Source organism: Arabidopsis lyrata, assembly GCF_000004255.2.
Source record: "Arabidopsis lyrata subsp. lyrata unplaced genomic scaffold ARALYscaffold_7, whole genome shotgun sequence".
Taxonomy (NCBI): Eukaryota; Viridiplantae; Streptophyta; class Magnoliopsida; order Brassicales; family Brassicaceae; genus Arabidopsis; species Arabidopsis lyrata.
Genome location: NW_003302549.1, coordinates 720,041 through 742,790, shown reverse-complemented (window position 1 = coordinate 742,790; position 22,750 = coordinate 720,041). Strand labels below are relative to the sequence as shown.

The window sequence follows — 22,750 nt, the reverse complement described above, 5'->3', positions numbered from 1 at the left end:
TTTTTTAATCTTAATTTGTAAACTGTTTTCCAAATTTTTAATAAACACATAAAAGGGGATTAAATCATATTAATAAAATATAAAAGCGAAGGACCAAAAGTTAGAAGTGAAGATTATTAATTTATTATCTTTTGTTGTTTTTCTTGCAAATTTCAAGTTTGAAAATTTCATTTTCAAATATATTTTTTTGGAAATAAGTGATTTTGTTCTTATGAATAATTATATATTGAGTTCGTGAGATTATATATTCATATATATATAAAAACAAAATTAGGAGCAAGAGGGCAAAAGAAAGGTGCATATGGTGGTGTTAATGGAGGGGGACCACGTGGCGGTTGCTGGGAATGCTGCAAACTTTAAAACGATCGGTGTGAGCGGGAAAGCCGCTTTGCGGGCCCATTAACCATATAGTAGGGCCCACAGTCAATGGGTTCCAGCGTTCGGACACACACAATATCTGATTTTCCTTTTTCCTTTTTTTTGTTTAAGTTAAAATGTTGCCCAAAACATAAAGTTAAAAACTTTTTATTTTCCAACAATAATTTGCAACTCTATAAATTCAGACCATACCATAACCTCAGTCCCTGTCTCTCTCCAAGCCCACACACTCATTCTCACTCTGTTTTCACAACTCTATAATCTCTTTCGAGTCACATTTACAAAAACAAAATGGGTAAATTGTTAAGAGTTTCTTAGACTAATACACACACTCAAGTTTATATATATATATATATATATATTTATTTATATATGCTTATTTTTTTGTCTGTTATTTTCAGTAAGATTCATAGAAGAAAATACAAAACTTGTGGAAAAAGAAACAGGAAACAAATCAAACAACGATGTAACAACAACGAAGAAGAAAGTTCTTCAAGATCTTAGTATCAACAATGGAGGAGGATTAATCAATTCATGGGTTGATTCAATGAGAGCTTGTTCTCCTACTCACCTTAAATCTTTGTTGAAACAAAGCTCTTGGCTCGTACGTCTATCATCATTTGATCAAGCTCTAGTTTCTACTTACATCTATTTTTCTTTTCTCTTATAATAAATGGAGTGTATAATTTCGCAGACAGAACATCCATCAGCTTTGGATATGTTTGAAGAGATTCTTCACCTTTCTGAAGGAAAACAAATCGTTATGTTCTTGGATTATGATGGCACTTTATCTCCCATTGTTGATGATCCAGATCGAGCTTTCATGTCTAAGAAGGTTCATTTCCAAAAATATATATCATAATACAATAAAGAAATCTACTTACTCCAATTTTTTTTTCTTACATATTCTTTTTTTTTCTGGTCTGATTTTTAGATGAGAAGAACTGTGAGGAAACTAGCAAACTGTTTCCCGACGGCCATAGTTAGTGGGAGATGCAGAGAAAAGGTATATTCAAATTTAAATGAATGATTTAATTAGTAGTGATTAAATATTGAAGCTAATTATGATAGTTTTGACAACTTTTCAGGTTTATAATTTTGTGAAACTAACTGAGTTGTACTATGCTGGAAGTCATGGAATGGACATCAAAGGACCAGAGCAAGGGTCCAAATTTGAGGAAGTAAGATTTGTTTTTCTTTACTTTTTACGTAAATAAATCATTGAAAACTGAAAAGTAAATAAATATCTAATCTTTTTCAAAAAAATAAAAAATAAAAAAATATCTAATTTTTTTTCCTCGATTTTGTTTGTTATTATAAAACTTTACAGGATAGTAAATCTCTTCTTTGCCAACCAGCTACAGAGTTCCTCCCCATGATCGACGAGGTCACATTCTCCTCCACAATTCAGTCTCATTATTGAAATAGTTATAATTAAAAAAAACAAAAACGATTTTCTTGTTACTTATATTTATTTTAAATATTTTTGTTTAGGTTTATAAAAAATTAGTGGAGAAAACAAAATTTACTCCCGGAGCCCAAGTAGAGAACAATAAATTTTGTGTCTCGGTTCACTTCCGACGTGTCGATGAAAATGTATGATAATACTCTTTTTAATATCCGATTACTCAGATATTTAAAAGAAAACTAACGATTTAGTTTATTTATTTATATCGACAGAACTGGAGTGATTTGGCTAACCAAGTTCGATCAGTAATGAAGGACTACCCTAAGCTCCGTCTTACTCAAGGAAGAAAAGTAAGATATACTTTTGATTATTAGATTGGAGTTTAATTAAGGTAACTAGTGTTTATTTTATTAACGGCTTTTTATTCTGGTATAATCATTTCAGGTTTTGGAAGTTCGTCCTATTATTAAATGGGATAAAGGCAAAGCACTCGAGTTTTTATTAGAGTCACTTGGTAAAATATTCCTCAACTAACTAATCAATTACGAGTAAAATAATTAAGATCAATAGTATTAATTAAAATTAGTATTGGATTGTGTAGGATACGCTAATTGTACCGACGTGTTCCCTCTTTATATCGGAGATGATCGCACAGACGAAGATGCATTTAAGGTATATATAGAATTTAGTAATTATTATTAGATTGAAATTAAATAATTAATGTTCAATTATCTAAGTAAAATTGATGTTATAGATATTGAGAGAAAGAAGACAAGGTCTTGGCATTCTTGTATCTAAATTTCCAAAGGAGACTAGCGCGTCTTATTCACTGCAAGAACCCGATGAGGTAAATTGATCAAGACAAGTACAACTTCGATCTAAATTAGAAAGTTCCCATTTTAGAATTGTTGTTATATATGTCCATTGTACTATGCTGATAATACTATACGTTTTCTTAATTATTAACAGGTTATGGAGTTCTTGCAACGTTTAGTGGAATGGAAACAATTGAGATCTGGAGCATAATGAGAGCTTTAAGTACTGAAGAATCTTTTCTTTTTAGTAACTTGTTAATTTTATTTTTCCTTTTCCTACTCTGATTGTACTCAACGCATATGTAAAATGTTTATAAGAAAATTGTAGATCCATTCTCAAAAAATATTATATATATTTATATTATATCAATCATATATGGGTTCTTCTATATATAACTCTTGGTTCCCTTTTCGATTTTAATACAAAAACAGATGACCAGAAGAAAAAAAAGATTGTACCATGCATGCATCCTAAACGTCATTAAATTGTTTGGCAACCTTTAATTTGTTTAGATTATTACTTATAATACAAGTTTTCTCAGAAAATAGAATCTTAAAAGCTATCCCAAAAAAAAAAACAATAGAATCTTAAAGCTAACCTCATCGTGTGGAATCTATTTGCAAAGAAGAAGGAATCTTTTCTTTTATTTTACCTTCGGAAAACAAGAAAAAATGAAATATTCTATGAGGCAAAACTTGGGTGGGAAGATAGCGTCAAACAGACTCGACCTATGATCGGATCTTTGCTTCTAAGCTTATTTTATTAAGGGCTTAACTACATTGTTTATGTAAACGAGAAAATAAACGCCTGATTATACGTAACCAATTATCTTTGGATGGAATCTTATGTAACATAATGACATTATTTGTCTTAGTCTTAGATATCCCAAGAAAAGAGCATTACAAAGAGAATCTCTCTGACAATACAATTATATACACTTTGAAGTAAATGTTCAACATTTGTGTATATCAAGACCTCGTTCACATATTTTGTTTTCCTTCTGGTCATTAAATGCAGAGGTTTTAAATATAAAAATAGAGCATATATAGGTGTGATATATTCACGAATATAAAAAATAGAGCGTATACAGGTGTGATATATTCACGAAGTACACTTTGATCATTCGATCTTAGGGGGTTATATTCAAAGTTGGATTGGGTAATTAGCTAAGAAAAAAATTTAGTATTTTAAATTTTCACTTTCGGTTTCCATATTATGTTGTTTTTCTAAAAGCTAGCTGAAACGATATTTGAAAAATTAATTCTGTTATGCATTGTTACATACTTTTTTTTCTTTTTGGTTCATCACAGCATTGTTAAATATCAATTTTGATGAAGAATTCTAACAATGCAATGTCAGTAAAAATCAATATTTACAAACGGCTGAAGTTGTATACGCGTTGGATTGTAGATTAAAAAAAAAAAAAAAAAAAAAAAAAAAAAAAAAAAAAAAGAGTTAAGTATCTGAATTTATTGGCAGAAGTTTTATGATATTTTCCCCAATATTTTAGCATGTAGACATCTAGTATTAATATTTGATTGTTAGGGTCACAATCCCATGTGATCAGTCAATTCAATATTTTGACTCATAAAAAGATGCAAATAAAGACTTTTCAATCTTTTCCACATAACTATAATGTGAAAAAAAAAAAACACAACTAGGTATAATATAATGATTAAATCTGTTTTAAGGACCAACTTGATTGACTTCTCATATCCTAGACGTGGACTTAGTTATCTACAAGTGTGTATGACTATGTTGTTATAGAGCATGAGAGACAATGAAGTAAATACAGTACGTGTTAGCGATAAAAACGAATTAGATAATTCATTATCGTTAGTTAGGCTTTAATTATAGTAGGGTTTTAGTCTTTCCACGTTATTAGCTGTCTACTTTTGAACAAACCATCAATGTTACTTCACCCATTTCTCCCGACATGCCACAAGAAGATCATTGTAAGATTTGGTGGCGTATTTATTTATAGCTAAAATTATTAAGTTGTTTAAATATTGTTAATGCTCGAAAGATATTAAGTTATATGAATATGTAGGTATGTATTTTTAACAACCCTAAGTTCTTCGGGTGCCTCCTATGCTATAGAGTATAATGGAAATTCCAAAGTCAATTGGCCCGTGAAATATGAAGCTTGTCTAAGGTTTCCCAATCACACGACACGACTATCGACACGTGCTAATCACTATCTTTTAAAAAATCTATTTTCCCTATACTATTTCCTTCATATTCAAATTATTCAATGAACCCGACTCAGGGAGTGGGAGTATTTGATTTAGATAAATTTGTTTTCTTAATGAAGGAATCAGCTTTAGATCCGAATCTTTCATAGAATCATAGGCCTGTGTGAACATAGAGTCGTTGGAAAATAGTTTGATAAATGCAGATTCATAGGTAAGATATACTTTCGAATTCTACCAATCATCATTTTACAAAAGTTTCAAATTTAATAAGCGTTGAGTTAATTTAAACCATAACAGAAACATGTGAGTTAACGAATTTGGGATCTCACGATGAAATCTTATATATCTCATCCGGAAACCATCTTGAAAATCCACTAAATCACTTGTTACCACTTTCATCGGCAAATTCAAGTTATCTGATCTATTTCTTAGAGACAACATTTTTTAGATAAAGAACAAATATCAAATGAAATTTATAAAGAACGATCAAGCTAAGTAGTAAATTGGTGAAAGATGGAAATTAATGTGTTGGAAAACGGTTAGTCAATTTGCTAAACTGAGTCGGCCTATGCTTGACCGACAGACGTACAAATCAACAAAAATAAAGAAAAATCCGATAGATAATTTGGAAACCTCACGTTGACGAGAAGATATGTTATTTACATTATACATATGATCCACTAAAGCAAATTAAGATTGCTTTTTTTTTTGTTGTTAAAGAGATACTCAAACTAAGATTTGGTGTAATTCTTTCTTCTTCTGTGGCTTAGTATTTTCTTTAATCGGGTTAGGGTTTTAAACTAAGGGAAAAGACGTGTATTAAGTATTAACTAAACAATTTCTTAGAATTTGTTGGAAAGCAAAAGTTACAACTGAAGAGTTGGAATCCACCAGAAAAAGTGAGAGAGAGATTCTCTATCATTTAACTTTTGTAACTTTAGTTTCTCCAATTGTCTTTTTAAAAGAATAAAAATATTTCACGCTCCAATTATTGGCCGAATAAATTTTATAGAACATATAAGCACAATAATAGTAGCATCCAACCCCTGTTCTAAAAATCCCCGCCTAGACCCGATTACTCCCCGCTTAATCGCTAGGCCTACCCTGTCCGCCTCGATTAATGACTAATCCCCTAAAAAATCAGTAACCCGATTATTCTCCGCCTAATCCGATTATTCCCCGCCTAATCCGATTATTCCCCGCCTAATCTTACATACCCCGATTATTTTTAGATTGCCAGTATAAAAAAACTTTTTATTTTTGTTATTCAATCATTTGAATTGGGAGTTTGTAATGTTTTACAATAATTTATGTTCATATTTTAATAAAAATCATAAATATTTGTCTCAAAAATACATTTTTATTTGTTTACTGCAATTTTAAAAATAATATTGGATTAATATGTTTTAAAAATATTAAAATAACCCTAAAACTAATCCCCGATTAATCCCCGATTTTAATCCGATTTTCCGATTAATCGCTAGGCCCATGCCGAGCGCCCGACTAGCGCCTAGCGATTTTTCAAACAAGGCATCCAACCAATTATTGGTCGCCGTAAGTTTTCAAGTTAGTAGTAGACCCTTTTTATATATATAGCCCATGTAGGTCAATTTTAAAAGATCCATTCCTACGAGAAGTCTGAAAATAGTTAAAAAAAAAACATAAATAATGCATGTCTTCTTTGAAATTTGAGTTTGGCATCAAGTGAATGTGAACGCATATTCAAGTTTAACGTGCTTGACTTCCTCGTATAAATTGAAAACCCGGCCATACATTTCCATATAACAATAATGTTTGCGCAAACCTGGGACTACGTTTCTAATGACCTGAGGCAAAACTCTTTTTAAAAAGGTTTTATTTTGTTTATTTTCTGTATAGGTACTTGCTTGCATTTACATGTTTAAAACAGAATATTGTTATTCACATAAAACTATAATATTTAATTAGTTTTTATAAAAAAATATATATTTTCAAATAACAAACGCGAATGAAATAACTTTTAAGGCCCTTCAATTAATTAATACAAGACCAACAAGACTACATCTTAAACTCAATAATCTATGTAACTATTGTCTCCACATTAATAAATCTCTTTAATATGTGTTTGTCAATTAAAAATATCATGGAACAGTTCACATGACCAAGATCCCCTTTTTCGTGGATCATTAAGGTGTTTTATCAAAGAATTTCTAACACGTGTTCTCTGAAGGATGTGTTCATCATCAAATACGCAGCCACAGCCATATAAGTGTATATGTAATAATGAGTATGGGGAGTTCCAAACTCTTTGGTGGCATGTGGAGGCATGTGACTCAGATGCCCTCATTATAGGGAACAAAACTTATGTGTCGATCTTTTACTTGAGCAATCCTCTCTGACACTTCTTAAAGCTAGGAAATTTTGTTGTATTTAGATTATTTTTTAACAAAGTCCAAATGATTTTTAGTGGATGATGATCGGCTTCAAAACTAAAATAAAGTATATGTTTTTTAAATACGGCTGCTAAGGAAGTACAAGAACCATTTAAAGAAACTCAAATTAAGGCATGGGTTCCAACGAGACCATGTGGAGGTTTAGGATAAAAAGTTTGTATTGGTGATTGGTCTTAATTTATTTGTATCTTGTTTTTAACCGATATTACCAACCACTGGTTTCGAACCGGGTTTGGCAAATATTGAATACGAATAAAACATTATGAGTAAAAGAAAATCGTGAGTAAAATAGTCTTTCCACGTTCTTAGCTTTCTAAATGAGCAAAATCTTTTAAAAATAAATATTAATGGGCTTATAGACTTCGTTTTAAAAATCGGATATTAATGGGCTTATAACGGGCCTGTCTTTAGAGACCCACTTAAATCCTAAGATGGATAGGCAAAAGTTTTTATATCCCACATCGCTCAGAAACCCTTTTCATGAACTAAAACGAAATAAATAAGACAAACTTGCAGGCGAAAAAATAATCCGACAAACTTGCTTGATCTGTTTCGGTTCATACAAATCGTAAATTCGTAATCTTGCTCGATTTAAGGTGTTGACGAATATAGTTCGTAAAACTTGACCCATTCAAGTTAAAGAAAAAAGTTCAATGATGAAAAAATAAAATAATGAATTTAATTATTGGTAGAAGAAAATTAATCAGCTTATATCTAGTAGAGTATTATTTAAGACTTAAAACCAAATTGAACAAAAGGATCGACGACGATCAAAGCGAAAACAGAACATTTTTCATATGGATATGACCATACAATCCAAGAAAGTATATGATAAAGGGACCATAAGCACATCATCAATCCATTCAATCTTTCCCCAAATTTCTTCACCTCCATGAGACTTTTCAAGCGCAATCATCGCACACCAAATTTTCTTGTTTCGTTTAGATAGCGTAAATCTGTCCCATACCATTACGAGTTTCCCACCAAAGTTAACTATTTCAACCCTATCTATTTCACGGAATTTATTTAGAAAATCCAAACCTTTGATCGTTCTCCACTCTTTAGACTTTGTGTCAAGCCACCAGCAGTTTTTGTTGTAATAAATGTAGCGTACTTTCTCTATCACACACCAACTGCAATTTAAGAGTACCTCTGTAACATCCCATCTACGTTCTTGAGTATCATATATATAATCCTTCTTCTCGCTACTAACGTAAAGGTTTTTCTGATACATTTTCATTTTCCTAACCAAATGGCCACGGACATCTGGACCAGGGTCTGGCAAAGGTTCCCACGTTTGAGTCTTTATGTTGAAAACCTCACCCCAATTCATGGATTCATCTGAATCACACCCTCCCATTACATATATTTTAGGATACTGTCCAACAATTACTGCGTTAATCCGTGCCACGGACATTCTAGGAGCTTTACATAAGGTGTGAATCTTGCCATTCTTATAGACCCACACGGAGGAAGAAGGAACATTGTATCCACCGATTATGTAGGTTTCTGAACCAACTATCACTGAGGGTACTACTACTTGATAATTATACGAAGAAGGCAACGACACCAGTAAATTTCCAGTAGACTTTTTCTTGATCGGGCCATCGTTGGTTAGGGTTTGTTTAGGCCTTATCCAAAGGGTGAACCAAGAAGGATAACTACGAGTAGGCAATTTTAGCCATACGTAGAGGCGGTTTTCTTTGGTTCCAAGTTGAGTTCTAGCCTTGTAGAGTTCATTTGATAAGATGATTGAGCGGAATTGCTTGGAGACAAGGCAAAGTTTCGGGTAGTACGATCCCGATACGCGGGCTAAGCAACTCACAGCGATTTCGTGCGGTAGTGATGAAAATGACAGAGAATGGTTTGTACTCTGGGGTACTTCTTCTTGGGAGATCATAGCTGCAGGAGTTGTGGCTAAACACGACCAGATATGTCTTAATCAAAGACCTTTTGTTTACTTGATTTTGAAGCAATCCTTTGATTTAATTAAAAAATATAATTGAATTAATTAGAAAGGTAGTAGTTAAATGGGGATCTAGTCAAGGTTGGTGTGATCATAATTTATATATAGGTGACGCTCAAAGTTAGAGGTGATATGATGTGAAAATTTTCTATTGACTTTATCTGAGTATGAGATTTAGGTATATCTTCACAATTTTTTTTTCTCCAAAATTAGTCAAGATAATTGGGTGATTGAATAAAGATAGAAGCAATGCTGTATCTGTAGACTCTAACAAGTAAAATACAAAATTAAAAATAAATGTAAATTATAATTTGTTGTTTAAATTTATTAAATTACAATCGTAATTTTTGTTGTTTACAACTTACACATACATTTTACTAGATTCGAAAATCAAGTGATAAATTTTATTTTCTTTTAGGATATAAGAAACTTAAATTGCAAAAAAGTTTTACATAGGTATAAATAGCCTATTTGGCTAACCTGTTGGTTTGTATTCTTGATGTCTTTAATCAATTGCATATCTTTGGTGATATTATTATTACCTATTGATATTTTCAACAATTTTAATTTGAACATAATATTATTTATTTAATTTACTGATGTTGGTTCATAGTATGATTAGATTAACATATTTCTAATGATGATGTAAAAAATGAAAAAAAAAAAAAACTGATGATGGTTTAAAGAAAATGACTTTAAAAACCATAGGCAATGCACAAAAGACTCAAATCAAAAGCATGATCACAAATATATTGATCAAACCGGTTTCACTTCACAACGCAAGAAAACATATGAACTAGGAACCGTAAGCACAATACTAGCCCACTCAACCTTTCCCCAAATTTCATCATCTTTACGCCTTTTAAGTGAAATCACGGCACACCAAATATTCTTGTTTTGCTTCGCAAAGATTTCCCACAAGATTAAGAGTTTGTCACAGTAGTTAGCTACTTCAATAACATAAGAACGACGATACCTATTCAATGTAGCCAAACCCTTGATATCTCTCCATTCTTTCTGCTTTGTGTCATACCACGAACAACTTTGTCCACGACAACGGTACAATACATTCTCTATCTCACACTTTCTCTCAATCATGAATGCTCTTGTGATAACGTCCCATTTATCTTCTTCCGGATCATAAACATAGTCCATCGTATAGCTTTTCTTAACGTAAATCTTTCCTTCGATCACCTCCATAGTTTTAAATGAAGATAAGCGTAACTCATCCCCAGGGTCAGGTAAAGGTTCCCAAGTTTGAGTCTTCGGGTCGAAAACCTCAGCCCAATTCGTTGACTCATCTGCTGCACAACCTCCCATTACGTATATTTTCCCATTGATTACACAAGCAAAAACATTGGCTCGAGCTACTGTCATGCTAGGGGCTTTACGCCAGGCGTAGTTAGTACTCTTATTACGAACCCACATGACCGAGGACGGACTATTATGTTTGCTAATAGCGTATAATTCTGAACCAATCTCACCGATGAACATTGGTACACGAGGAGAGTAAGAAGAAGGTATTGGTACCAACAAAGTATTTCTAGTAGACTTTTTCTTCTTCCCGATGTCATTGGTTAGGGTTTGATCCGGTTTAGTCCAGAGACTAAACCATGAGGGAAGACGACGATCGGGCAACTGTAAGCAGACGTGAAAGACGTCTTCATGTCTTCGAAGGTACAATCGCTCTACATAGAGCTCCATGGATAAGATGAGAGAGCAGAAGCTCTTGCAGACTAAGGAGAGTTTCGGGTAGTACGATTTCGGTATGCGGGCTAAACAGTTTACAAGGATTACATCAGGAAGGGACACAAACGACGGAGATGAATTTGGTTTCTTCTTTTTCTGCGATGGTTCGACTTCGGAATCCATAGCTTGCGGCAGAGGTTAGGGTTTTCTTAAAAAAGATTGGGGTTAAACAGGAATTAGCAAACCAACCTCGAGATGGAGACGATTTTGTTTGCCGTGGTTCTACTTTGGACTTCTTCATACTTAAGCAAACACGATTAGGTCTAAGCGAACACGATTAGGTCTAAGCAATGAACTATATATATATACAGGCCTTTTTTAAATTGAAAACTGACCCCTTGATTTAGTTAAATTATCAAATCCTCCCCGTTACGCTTGGGGAAATAACAAAGCTTGTATATACAGTTTCATTGAATTACAAGACGAAGGCTAAAAATAGGCATATATGTTTATGGTGATAGTTAAAGAAGTAGACACAGTTCTAGCTGACGCAATATCAAACTAATCACACTATCCCTGATTTTAAATTTAACACCAAACATACGAACCACCAACTTTTCATAGATAAAGTCATAATTCATGGCAGAATTTTAGTGTTTTATGTCTGATTGTATTCTTCATTGATGTTGCTGAAAATTTAATTGAAATTGCTGTTCTTCTTCTTCTTCTTCTATTTTACCAGAAAGAGAATCCTCCTATGTCAAGATATGTTTGATTGCTTTATCAAAAAAGAAGAAGAAGATCTAATTCAAAGGATATGTTTGATTGCTTTACCTCTAGAGGATCTGTTTGATTGTAGGTTATGAGGATTGCTTTGTGATTGTGAGTGAAGATATTTTCCAACAAAAAAAAAGCATGGAAGAACTAAATTTTTTTGCAATGAGTTTTTTTAGTGATAGTTAAAGAAGTAGAGACAAATCTGACACCTCATTTTAGATTTAAATCCAAGCACACACATACAAAAGAAATGTAGCATAGTTTCATGCCAAACTATTCAGTAAATGTTAAGCAAAGCCTTATAATCTATGGGATATATAATAATATCTGAATGTATCAATGATTTAGGCAAATGTTATACAACTTGTTTTAAACAACGGAGTGTTTCAAGAATTACATCTAAAAGCCATTCTGGACAAGCAGAAACATGTTGACAATTGATCAAGTCCGTATCATTGTAGAACGCAAGAAACGGTATGAACTGGGAACCGTAAGCACAACATTAGACCACTCAACCTTACCCCAAACTTGACCATTTTTGCGCTTTTCAAACGCAATCAACGCACAGCAAATATACTTCTCTCCACAAACACGACGACGAGGCTTTGTAGGCTTGTCCCACAAGAGTAAGAGTTTCCCATCGTAGCTAACTGTTTCAATCAAACCACTACGACAACTCTGATTCAAGGAAGACAAACCCTTGACCAGTCTCCAATCTTGAATTTCATTGTCAAACCACAAACAACTGTTGGGACGAAAAGAGTACCAAACATCACCTACCGCACACCTACTATCACTCACCAACGGTTTTGCTGCAACGTTCCACTTACCATTTTTCGGATCATAAACAGAGTCCTTGCTCTCATTGCTCCTGACGTAAAACTTTCCTTGGATCATCTCTAGTTTTCTAATCATTGAAGAGAAGCGAAGCTCAGGGGCAGGGACAGGTAAAGATTCCCAAGTTTGAGTCTTTGGATCAAAAACCTCACCCCAATTTGCAGATTCATTTTCCGCACAACCTCCCATTACGTATATTTTCTTATCGAAGACGTACGCAACAGGATTCGCGCGAGCTACAGTCATGTTGGGGGCATTACGCCATAAGACAACCTCCTTGTTACGAACATACATGACGCGTGAGGGAGGATAACATTGTTTGAATGCATAGACATCTGAATCAACACTAACGACGAGCAATGGATTATGAGAAGCATAGGAAGAGGGTACTTGTACCAATGTAGACTTCTTCTTCTCCTCCTCCTTGTCATCGAATCCTTCAGGTTTGATCCAGAGTGTGTACCAAGAGGGAAGAGGACGATCGGGAAACTTTAAGCAGACATGAAAAAAGGTTTCTTGTGTTTTGTGGTGAAATCGAGCGTGGTTAAGATCAATGGATAAGATGAGATCACGAAATGTCTTGGAGACTATGGAGAGTTTAGGGTAATACGATTTCGGTATGCGGGATAAGCAGTTTAGGATGAGAACATCTGGGAGTGACAAAAACGACGGAGGAGGAAGAGGAGGAGATGGATTCGTTTTCCTCTTTTTCGACGGTGGTTCGGCTATGGATGTCGTAGCCGCAGAGGCGGCGGTTTCTACCCAAAAAGTGATCATTAGGGTTAAACATGATTAGGGCTTTTCCAAAACCAGCTTATAAACATCTTTCATTTTTTTTTAATATTGAAAAATTGACCCTTAATTTTAATTAAATATCTAATTGTCCCCTAACAATCAAAGTGAACCCCTACGCCAAAAACTTGTTATTTTGAAGCTAAATGTGTTTTTCTTTTTTTGTTGATATTGCCAGTAATTAAAAAGAAAATGCTTATATTTGATCAACCTCTATTCTGTAGACTACGCAGGAAGACGTATGAACTGGGAACCGTAAGCACAACATTAGTCCACTCAACGTTTCCCCAAATTTCAAAATCATCGCCATTACCATTACGTCTTTCAAGCGCAACCACGGCACACCAAATATTTTTTTCCTGAAATTGACCAGGATGCACAAACTTATCCCATAAGATTAAGAGTTTACCACCGTAGTTACCAATCTCAATCAAACCACGATGACGAGTCGTATTCAACATTGACAAACCTCTGACCACTCTCCATTCGTGAGGCTTTGTGTCATACCACCAGAAACGTTGTTCACCACAAGACAACAATAGATTTCCTATCTGACAGTGTTTTTTCCACAACGTCCCATTTACCTTCTTTTGGATCATAGACATAGTCATCACTGTTCTCGTTGCCAACTCTAACCTAAAGTTTTCCTTGGATCAGCTCTATTGCTCTAATTGAAGAGGAGCGGAGATCAGCTCCAGTGTCAGGTAGAGATTCCCAAGTTTCATGAGTATTTTTGTCGAAAACCTCACCCCAATTCGTGGACTCATTTGCCAGGCAACCTCCCATATATAACGTATATCTTCCCATTGACAACACCCGCAATGGCATTCACTCGAGCTACCGTCATGTTGGGACCTTGATGCCAAAGAGTAGCCTCCTTGTCACCAACCCAAATGACGGGGACGGAGCACTGCATTAGCTGAACGCATAGTATTCTGAGACAACTATAACGATGAACACTGGGTCAAAAGGATAATAATAATAGGAAGATGATATTTGTACCAACCGAGTACTTCGAGAAAACTTATTCTTCTTCTTCTTCTTGTCGATTTGATCAGCTTTTATCCATAGGGTGAACCATGTTGGAAGAGGATTCTCGGGTTTTGAGGCGATATCGCTCCTTGAGGAGATCTTTGGATACGACGAGAGAGCGAAAGGACTTGGAGACTAGGGATATAATCTGGAAGCCACGGCAGATTCTTTTGCTTCTTTTTCTGCGGTAGTTCCTCTTCAGAACTCATGCTTCTTTTTCTGCGGTAGTTCCTCTTCAGAACTCATGCTTCTTTTTCTGCGGTAGTTCCTCTTCAGAACTCATAGTGGCAGAGGACGTTTTTGAAATTAGGGTTAAGCACGAGAGTCGGTGGAGAATTTGTTTTGACTTTGGACTTTATATTATAAGATTAAACACGATTAGGTCAGCATATTCGTACCTTAATTGAATTAAGCCCTTTATTTAATTTAGGCGATCTACTAGCCCCGTTTATTTAAAAAATTAGTGAAAGAGAACCCCGTAAGCCAAGGCCAGTTTGATCATAGACATTAAAACATGTTATTTTGGTCTCAGATTAAGTAAAATAAATTGAGTGGAAATAAATTACAGATTACAAAGTAACACCTAGCTCATACATCAAAAACAGATGTATCACACATTAACATGTAAAAGTCAAAACAAAAGAAAAAAAAGCATATGACATTCGGAGGAAAACCCCTTACATGAGAAGTAGTAATAAAGCTCGCTAATTAACCTCTAAAAGACCAAATATAATATTTTGAGTGTGAATTTGTTTTATTTAATGAACTCACTCTCACAACTCTCCGACACAATCTCAACCTTCTGCGCATCTAATAATCCTTTTACTTTAATATCACATGTCACTGCCACTTCCTTGTCCCGTTTCACCAATCCCGTGCCGAATCCCGCATTGAGCCCCATCGTCAATACCAAACTAACCACTTCAGGCGGCAGCAGAGCCGCATTCTTGGACCCTTCTAGCTTTAGGTTAACCGTATGGGATCCGGACACGGCTAGTGACAGCTCCGGGAAATTCCCTTGGCCTAGGTTCTTGTTTTTGTACATCAGAGAGACTAGACCTTTGTAGGTCACCCACATGGTGGAGGTTGGGTTCTTGGATGTCAACATGATCTCGAAATGACGAGATTTCTCGAATTTCTTAACGTTGAAAACCGGAGGTTCGGGCTTGAATACAAAACCGACGATTAGTGCGATGGCGCAGATGATGAATCCGATGACGATCACAGAGATGAATAACCATATGCATCTTTTAGAACAAAAGCTTTTATTATTTCTCCCCAGCTCGCTATTCCTGCGTCTTTCGACGATCCTTGCATTATCCGGGGGAGGGGTCCAATAGACCTGATCCCTCGGAACCTGCACTACGTAGGTCTCGATCGCTGGGATTGGATCAGGAGGAGGAGGAGGAGTAGAAGATGATAAGTGTGGGGAGAGATTCAAAGAATGATTACGTAAATGTTGTGGAGGTGAAGAAACTTGGGAGCCAGATGAAGGAAGTTGGGGGAGGCTGGTGGTGGGACGATGCCACGTAGAAGAAGCATTACCGGTCTTGTTTTCATTGTCATTGCCGGTGGAGGTGGAGGTCGGAGGTAGCGGTGGCCCCTCCATCGGAATAACGGTGAGAAGGAAATGTGTCGTGGTGGAGGGACTGTCGAGAGAGAAGAGAACAGAGGCAATGCGGAAATTAGGGTTTTTGCATGGAGTGGGAGAGTAAGTGGCTGTGGTTGATTTGCGTAACTTCAGTTGGTCTTTCGGACCGGAATTTTCTTGCGTTTACCAACTCAAATGTTTTTCTTCTTCTTTGTTTCCCTAATTATTATTATCACCTTTTTTTTTGTGACAATAAAACATAATTGGGCCGTCGATATGTCATATGTAAAATCATTATAGATTAGTCTCGAGTTCGACACAAAATACTCAAAATTAGGTCTGGGCTTTCGGTTAACCGTTCGGTTATCGGTTAGGTCCATTCGGTTTCGGTTTTTTCAGTTTCAAAATTTAATATCCATTCGGATATTTTGAAATTTCGGTTCGGTTTCGGTTCGGTTCCAGTTCTTTCGGTTTTAAAATTTAGTATCCATTCGGTTATTTTGCTTAGGACATTTTCGGATATTTCGGTTATTTTTGAGTATTTTCGAATATTTTTGGCTATATTTCGGTTATTTTTGAATATTTTGCTATTTTTATATATATTTTCAAGTATTTTTGATTATTTCGTCTATAAATAACTAATTATTTTGAAAATATAATTATATTTCGGGTATTTCGGTTACCCAAAATATTTCGGTTACGGTTATTTTGGTTATAGAATTTAGTATCCATTCGGTTATTTTCAAAATTTTGGTTCGGTTCGATTTTTTTTACTTCGGTTTCGATTCGGTATATTCGGTTCTGTTTATTTGTCGAGGCCAATCAAAATTGTTATATTTAAAGCCCAATAAAACTCAAATTGTTGTATTAAAGCCCAATGCGTTTTTATTTGTCAATTATAAGGCCTGGTAAGCCGAATATTTCATATACAAAACTTTTAAATTAAATCAACCCATAAATAATTTAATTACATAACACAAAATTAGATAAATAAAACATTAGAAAACACACGGAAACGAGCTTGGTCACCAAGAAAAAAAAAAAAAAAAACTTTTTTTCTTGTGTTTTGGTTTTGGCTCTTCACCAAGAAAAAAGATTCTATAGGAGCAAAGTACGGAGATTTTACAGAAAATGAGTCTAAGCGATTCACTCGAATAAGTTTTTTTTGATGAATTGAAAAAAGTTCTGTAAGAAACAGAGAAGAAGAACCAAATTCAATGCTTCCTTGTCGCCGGCTTGTTCTTTCCTGCAAAAATGGTGCATCCAATTTTCTCCGAAGGTTAGTCATATTCTTAAACCCCTCATAAACCCTAATTTTGAGTTGCTTAGGGGATCCTCCTTACCTTCTTGGTTTTTAGTTAAGTAGCACAATTGTTACTTTATCTGCGAAAAAGTCTCTCTCTTTGTTGGAATTTTGATACTGCTGATGTGAATGTTTCTTGTTGGGTTTATCTTCTAAAGTATCAAAATTGAAGTTGGTTACAGAAGAAATTCTTGATCTTGAAACATTAGATTGAATCTTAGCGTTGATTGGTCTCAATTTCAAAACTTTTTTTAGGTCTGGACCATCGAAACGAATTCAGTCATTCAATTACAGTAAATCAACAAGACAGGGCCATGAAATTCCAGATGTTAACCCTCTATTTCCTATGGGAGGAGGAACTCAAGCTTCTTCTCGTTCCCGTGCTCGTTATGCTGTTGTATAGTTTCTAAAAACTCTTGTTGCTTTCACTTGTTTCTTGATTTGGTTCTTTTGTTTGGGACCAATTCGGTGTTATGTTCCCTTTTTTGTTTGCATTTTCAGCCAGCGATTGTACTTGGTTTTGCCGGATTCATCACCTTTCTTCATTACAACGACGAAAGGAGAGCAGTTCCTAGAGGTACTATAGACTTTGATGATGGTTTTTGACACATTGGATTGATAAAGATGAGATCTTTCATGCTACTACTTTTACAGGTCAAGCAAGCAGCAATAGCGGTTGTGGATGCGGTTCTAATACAACTGTCAAAGGTCCAATTATCGGAGGTCCATTTACGCTTATGAGCACAGAAAACAAGATAGTCACAGAGAATGACTTTTGTGGTAAATGGGTTCTACTCTACTTTGGATACTCGTTTTCCCCGGATGTTGGACCCGAGCAATTGAAGATGATGTCCAAAGCAGTTGATAAACTAGGTTGAGTCACTTAAACATAGCTCCAGCCATTTCATTAGTTTCAGATCTTTTCACAATATAATGTGATCTTTTAGTAATGATGTCTTGTCTTGATGGAAACAGAGTCTAAACATAACCAGAAGATTCTGCCTGTCTTTGTCACTCTTGACCCTCAACGAGACACACCTTCTCATCTCCACGCATACTTGAAAGGTCTCTGTTTTACTTCGTGCCTCCGTGTTCCAGCTATTTTTCTAAACCCACTTACGTTTTGTTGCTTGTGTCTTTATGCAGAGTTTGATAGTAGAATACTAGGACTAACTGGAGCTGCAAGTGCAATGAGGCAAATGGCACAAGAGTATCGTGTCTACTTCAAGAAGGTTCAAGAAGACGGAGACGATTATCTCGTTGATACTTCTCACAACATGTAAGGGTTCGTCTTCTCAAATCAAATCGTTTTATGTTCAAAATGTTGATATGTTTTTGTGTATAGGTACTTGATGAATCCGAAGATGGAGATTGTGAGGTGCTTTGGGGTTGAGTATAATCCAGACGAGCTCTCACAAGAGCTTCTTAAAGAAGTTACATCTGTTTCACAATGACACATTTTGACCAAACACTAAAGAGAGAAACACTAGGATGCTCTTTGATTGTTTTCTTCAATTGGTGAATTTTATTTCGTCGATTTTGTTTGTTAATCCTTCTTTATTATTGAAACATGGCAATTAGATGGTAGATCCAGCAAAGTCGAAACTTATTGATACTATAAAAATGCGTTGGGTTTTTTAAATCCAAAATTTCGCATATAGTAATTTTTTATTCTTCAATGTTATTTTTTTTTTGTTAGAGTTGTTTCCTTTTTACTTATTTTCAAATTTTCTTTCAAAGTTTGTAACAGAAGATTTTCCATTATTAAATAATTCTCTGATATTTCTAAATAATGGATAAGCATTATAAGTTAATACATAAGTTAATACATATACACTACTTTTGAATTTTCTTCCTGTAATTCATTTTATTTTTCTATTTTTCATTCTCATTTCCCTATTTTGTAAGTTTTCTTTGTACAAGAATACTACCATTTAATGTAATTATGAAACAGTTTATATAAAATATTATTTAAAAAATAAAATGAAACTGTAAAGTTTAAATAATATACCCATATAAATTAAACACGTTTTTAAATAAAAGAAATAAGTGTTAAAAATCTAAATTATGTATACTAATAAAAACAATTTAACATATTATTTGCAAAACCGTAAAATGTAAGTTTTAACCTTAAAATCATTTTTGGGGTAAAAAATAAATTATGTGTTAATTTATATTATGTGTAAACATTTTGAACCTAGAACAACTCTTAAGTACCAAATAATATGGACAAGATGTTGTGTCCGATTTGTTTTAACAAATTTAAAATTTTACACTTAAAAAAATTAAACAGTTTATCTAAATATTATTTGAAAAATAAAAAAACTTTGAATTTTAAATAGTTATATTTAAATATAAATTAAAAAAACGTTTTCAAATTAAAGAAACAAGTGTTAAAATTTTTAATTATGTATATTTATAAAAATAAAACAGTTTATCCAAAATATTATTTGAAAAAATTAAAAAACTTTTAAATTTTAAATAGTGATATAAATTTAAAAAATAAAAAATAAATAAAGTTTTAAAAATCAAATTATGTATAATTGAAAGCAATTTATCTAAAATATATTATTTGCAAAACCTTTAAAATGTAAATTTAATAAAAAAAATTAAAAACAAATCGGGGAAAAAATAAATTAAGTGTTAAATTTATATTATCAAAATTAAAAATTTAACACTTATAAAAAAGACATAAAACAGCATTTTTTAATAAAAACACAAGTATTAAAAATTTAATTATGTGTAAACCATATTGATTGAACCTAGAACACCTCTTAGGGGTGTGGATGTTGTATCCAATTGGTTTACACAAAATTTAAGAATTTAACACTTATCAAAAAAAGAAAGAAAAAAAAAACAAAACATTAAAAAAAAACAAGGTTAAACTTTAATTATGTGTAAACCATATTGAACCTATAACACCTCTTAGGGGTTTGGATGTTGTATTCAATTAGTTTACACAAAAATTAAAAATTTAACCCTTATCAAAAAAAAAAGAAAAAAAACAAAACATTAATGAAAAACAAGTGTTAAAAATTTAATTATGTGTAAACCATATTGAACCTATAACACCTCTTAGGGGTTTGGATGTTGTGTCCAAATATTTTACACAAAATTTAAGAATTTAACACTTATCAAAAAAAAGAAAAACAAAAACAAAACATTAGAAAAACAAGTGTTAAAAATTTTAATTATGTGTAAACCATATTGAACCTAGAACACCTCTTAGGGGTTTGAATGTTGTATCCAATTAGTTTACACAAAATTTAAGAATTTAACACTTATCAAAAAAAAAAAATTAAAATAAAAAGAAACTTAGGTTTTAGTGGTTTTAGTAGTATAAAACGCAAGAAAATGGAACCCGTATAAAAATAAAATAAAAACATTAGAAAACATTTTCAACTTTTTTGGGCAATTAAGCCAACAGTCGGGCCTCTCGTGAAAAGCCCATACTAAATATTTATTTTAGAAAGCTAAGAGATAGCTTTTATTTATATGGGTATGGGTTAGTAACTGTGTATTAAATTTTCGATGTGGGACTCAATTTTTTTAAAAACGTATTGGGCTTTTAAGTATATGGCGGCTGGAAGATGTGATTATCGGCCCAGTCATAAGCCCATAACCATATCAATAAGATTAAGTGTTAAATTATAGATACAATGTGGACAAATAAACAATATAAATATCACAGAGTTAGTTATCAATGAATACAAACGTGGCATCATTTTTGGCCCAAGGGATTATACTTGGTCCACTCAAATTTCTATTCCGCTTATTAATAATACCGACACCTATAATGCATTCAATCAATTTTATATTTTGATTGTGTTCATGTCCTAGTCTTCTCATTGATTGGGTTCACATTTACACAAGACCGAGACAAATCAAATGCTTCAATTAACCTGTGATTATCTACTAAATCACTCACTAATCATGGGTTAAATTTCGCAAAATAACTTTGAAAAGTTTTATTTATGGAATAATATGATTAACGCCACATTACACTCACAAGACGACGACGACAAAACAAACAATACAGAGACTCTCACGAATCAATACACATCACTTAAACGACCCAAGAAAGCTTTTTCCGGATCTCAGACCCGACCCGACTAACACTATCCCTAAGCTTGACCGGACAATTGTTACGAACGGCGGTGAGCTCATAAGGAGAAGTATCAGTAGCGAGCCATTGCTCAATCTCAAAATCCTGCGTCGAGCACTGTGCGTGAACACCAGCCGTCGTGACCTCAACGTAATTAGCGTACCAACCATGGTGATCACCGGAGCCATCAGAGGTTAGGTTTAAGGCACAGATCGGACTAGGTAAACACGGTGCTCTTCCACTGAAAATGTCGAGATTACCCCTCTCGAAGTAATTGTAATCAGGTCCCATTAATCCACCCCAAGCTTGAAGGTTTTTTATTCCGATGTAGTCACCGTACTTATCGTAGACTCTTGCGCTGATGATCGAATCGGTTCCGGCTTTCCAGATCGATCCGGTTCTGAGATAGAATGTGTATACACAGTCTGGATCATCCTCCTAAATAATCAGAGAGGAATTGAAAAAGTCAGAAATCAAAAAGTCAAAATCTGATCGAGAGTGGTTAGAGATTAAGGAAGTTTACGGCGAAAGCTACGGCGGAGACGGTGGCGAGAAGGAGGAGGAAAGGGAGGACAACGTCGCGGCGAGCCATTTTGTGTTTTTCCGGTGAACGATTTGTTTTTCTTTTTTTTTCTGGAGAGGTGTATTATTAATAGATGCGAATATTATAGAGGAAGGGTTATTATTGGGAATTAACAATTGGGGTAATAATCACGTGTTTTTCGGAGTAGCGTGTATTTTCGACGTGGCAGATTATTACCTGTTGTGATGTGAGAATTGATAAGGATAATTTGAGAAGCTGGTTTCATACACGGCTATTACTCGGCGGGTCGGTAAGGATGAGTTGGTAGATTACGAAATTACCCTTTATGACTGTCTCTCTCTCTGGCCAAGAAAAATATGAACTATATAAACTTTTCCTTATTAATGACTTGATAGTTTGGTCTAATATTAAGAACAATTCAAATTTATATTGAGAATGAGTAAAATTTCCCATTTTTATTTGGTTATATTTGCTGTCAGTTTTTATTAATTTATGGCCAGGCATAATAAACACCACATTATCAATATATTTATATTAAAAATAAAATAAAATAAAATAAAATATATTTATATATTTGTTGATAAAACTAATTCTTCTCAGCGTTTTCGTTTTAAAAAGTGTGTGGGCTTAAAATACCAAATACTAATTATTTTGAATATTTTCTATATGGAGCCTTGTTTTAGGTAAATATTGGGCATAAGGCGTAGGCCCATTTATATCTCTTTCCCATACAAACATTTAGTATTTCTTTGGGGGGGGGGTAACATAAAGGAAAATATTGTTAGTTTGTTTTTTTTTGCAAATTTGATCAAACCCATAGTTAACTAAATTATAAAAACTTATGATTCATATGTAATCAAATTATAGAGAGTGATGATCCTTCAA

At 33.9% G+C, this 22,750-nt stretch overlaps 7 protein-coding genes across 7 annotated transcripts; 2 read left to right on the top strand and 5 right to left on the bottom strand.

Moving 5' to 3' along the window:
- The first annotated feature begins 572 nt into the window (after positions 1-572).
- LOC9302956 (probable trehalose-phosphate phosphatase H) lies at positions 573-2,945 on the top strand. Its single transcript, XM_021019974.1, has 12 exons — positions 573-673; positions 780-982; positions 1,073-1,213; positions 1,313-1,384; positions 1,467-1,559; positions 1,709-1,765; positions 1,873-1,974; positions 2,059-2,136; positions 2,231-2,300; positions 2,388-2,458; positions 2,541-2,633; positions 2,756-2,945. The coding sequence occupies exons 1-12, from the start codon at positions 670-672 to the stop codon at positions 2,810-2,812; spliced, it is 1,041 nt and encodes a 346-aa protein (XP_020875633.1). The 5' UTR covers positions 573-669; the 3' UTR covers positions 2,813-2,945.
- Positions 2,946-7,928: 4,983 nt separating this feature from the next.
- On the bottom strand, positions 7,929-9,831 carry LOC9302955 (putative F-box/kelch-repeat protein At4g39760). Its single transcript, XM_002866837.2, has one exon. It carries the CDS (start codon positions 9,127-9,129, stop codon positions 8,023-8,025), a length of 1,107 nt encoding a protein of 368 aa, XP_002866883.1. The 5' UTR covers positions 9,130-9,831; the 3' UTR covers positions 7,929-8,022.
- Positions 9,832-9,881: 50 nt separating this feature from the next.
- LOC110226050 (putative F-box/kelch-repeat protein At4g39756) lies at positions 9,882-11,742 on the bottom strand. The gene has a single exon (XM_021016576.1). It carries the CDS (start codon positions 11,065-11,067, stop codon positions 9,952-9,954), a length of 1,116 nt encoding a protein of 371 aa, XP_020872235.1. The 5' UTR covers positions 11,068-11,742; the 3' UTR covers positions 9,882-9,951.
- A 47-nt stretch (positions 11,743-11,789) lies between these two features.
- Positions 11,790-14,524, bottom strand: LOC9302954 (F-box/kelch-repeat protein At4g39753). Its single transcript, XM_021016575.1, has one exon. The coding sequence runs from the start codon at positions 13,273-13,275 to the stop codon at positions 12,103-12,105; it is 1,173 nt and encodes a 390-aa protein (XP_020872234.1). The 5' UTR covers positions 13,276-14,524; the 3' UTR covers positions 11,790-12,102.
- Positions 14,525-14,919: 395 nt separating this feature from the next.
- Positions 14,920-16,134, bottom strand: LOC9304998 (NDR1/HIN1-like protein 13). Its single transcript, XM_021019359.1, has one exon. It carries the CDS (start codon positions 15,929-15,931, stop codon positions 15,077-15,079), a length of 855 nt encoding a protein of 284 aa, XP_020875018.1. The 5' UTR covers positions 15,932-16,134; the 3' UTR covers positions 14,920-15,076.
- Positions 16,135-16,924: 790 nt separating this feature from the next.
- On the top strand, positions 16,925-18,895 carry LOC9302953 (protein SCO1 homolog 2, mitochondrial). The gene is made up of 7 exons (XM_021019992.1): positions 16,925-17,192; positions 17,472-17,613; positions 17,718-17,793; positions 17,871-18,089; positions 18,192-18,281; positions 18,363-18,495; positions 18,562-18,895. The coding sequence occupies exons 1-7, from the start codon at positions 17,131-17,133 to the stop codon at positions 18,668-18,670; spliced, it is 831 nt and encodes a 276-aa protein (XP_020875651.1). The 5' UTR covers positions 16,925-17,130; the 3' UTR covers positions 18,671-18,895.
- Positions 18,896-21,159: 2,264 nt separating this feature from the next.
- On the bottom strand, positions 21,160-22,203 carry LOC9304997 (PLAT domain-containing protein 1). Its single transcript, XM_021019327.1, has 2 exons — positions 21,845-22,203; positions 21,160-21,759 (listed from the first exon to the last, which is right to left on the bottom strand). The coding sequence occupies exons 1-2, from the start codon at positions 21,911-21,913 to the stop codon at positions 21,283-21,285; spliced, it is 546 nt and encodes a 181-aa protein (XP_020874986.1). The 5' UTR covers positions 21,914-22,203; the 3' UTR covers positions 21,160-21,282.
- Positions 22,204-22,750: the final 547 nt, after the last annotated feature.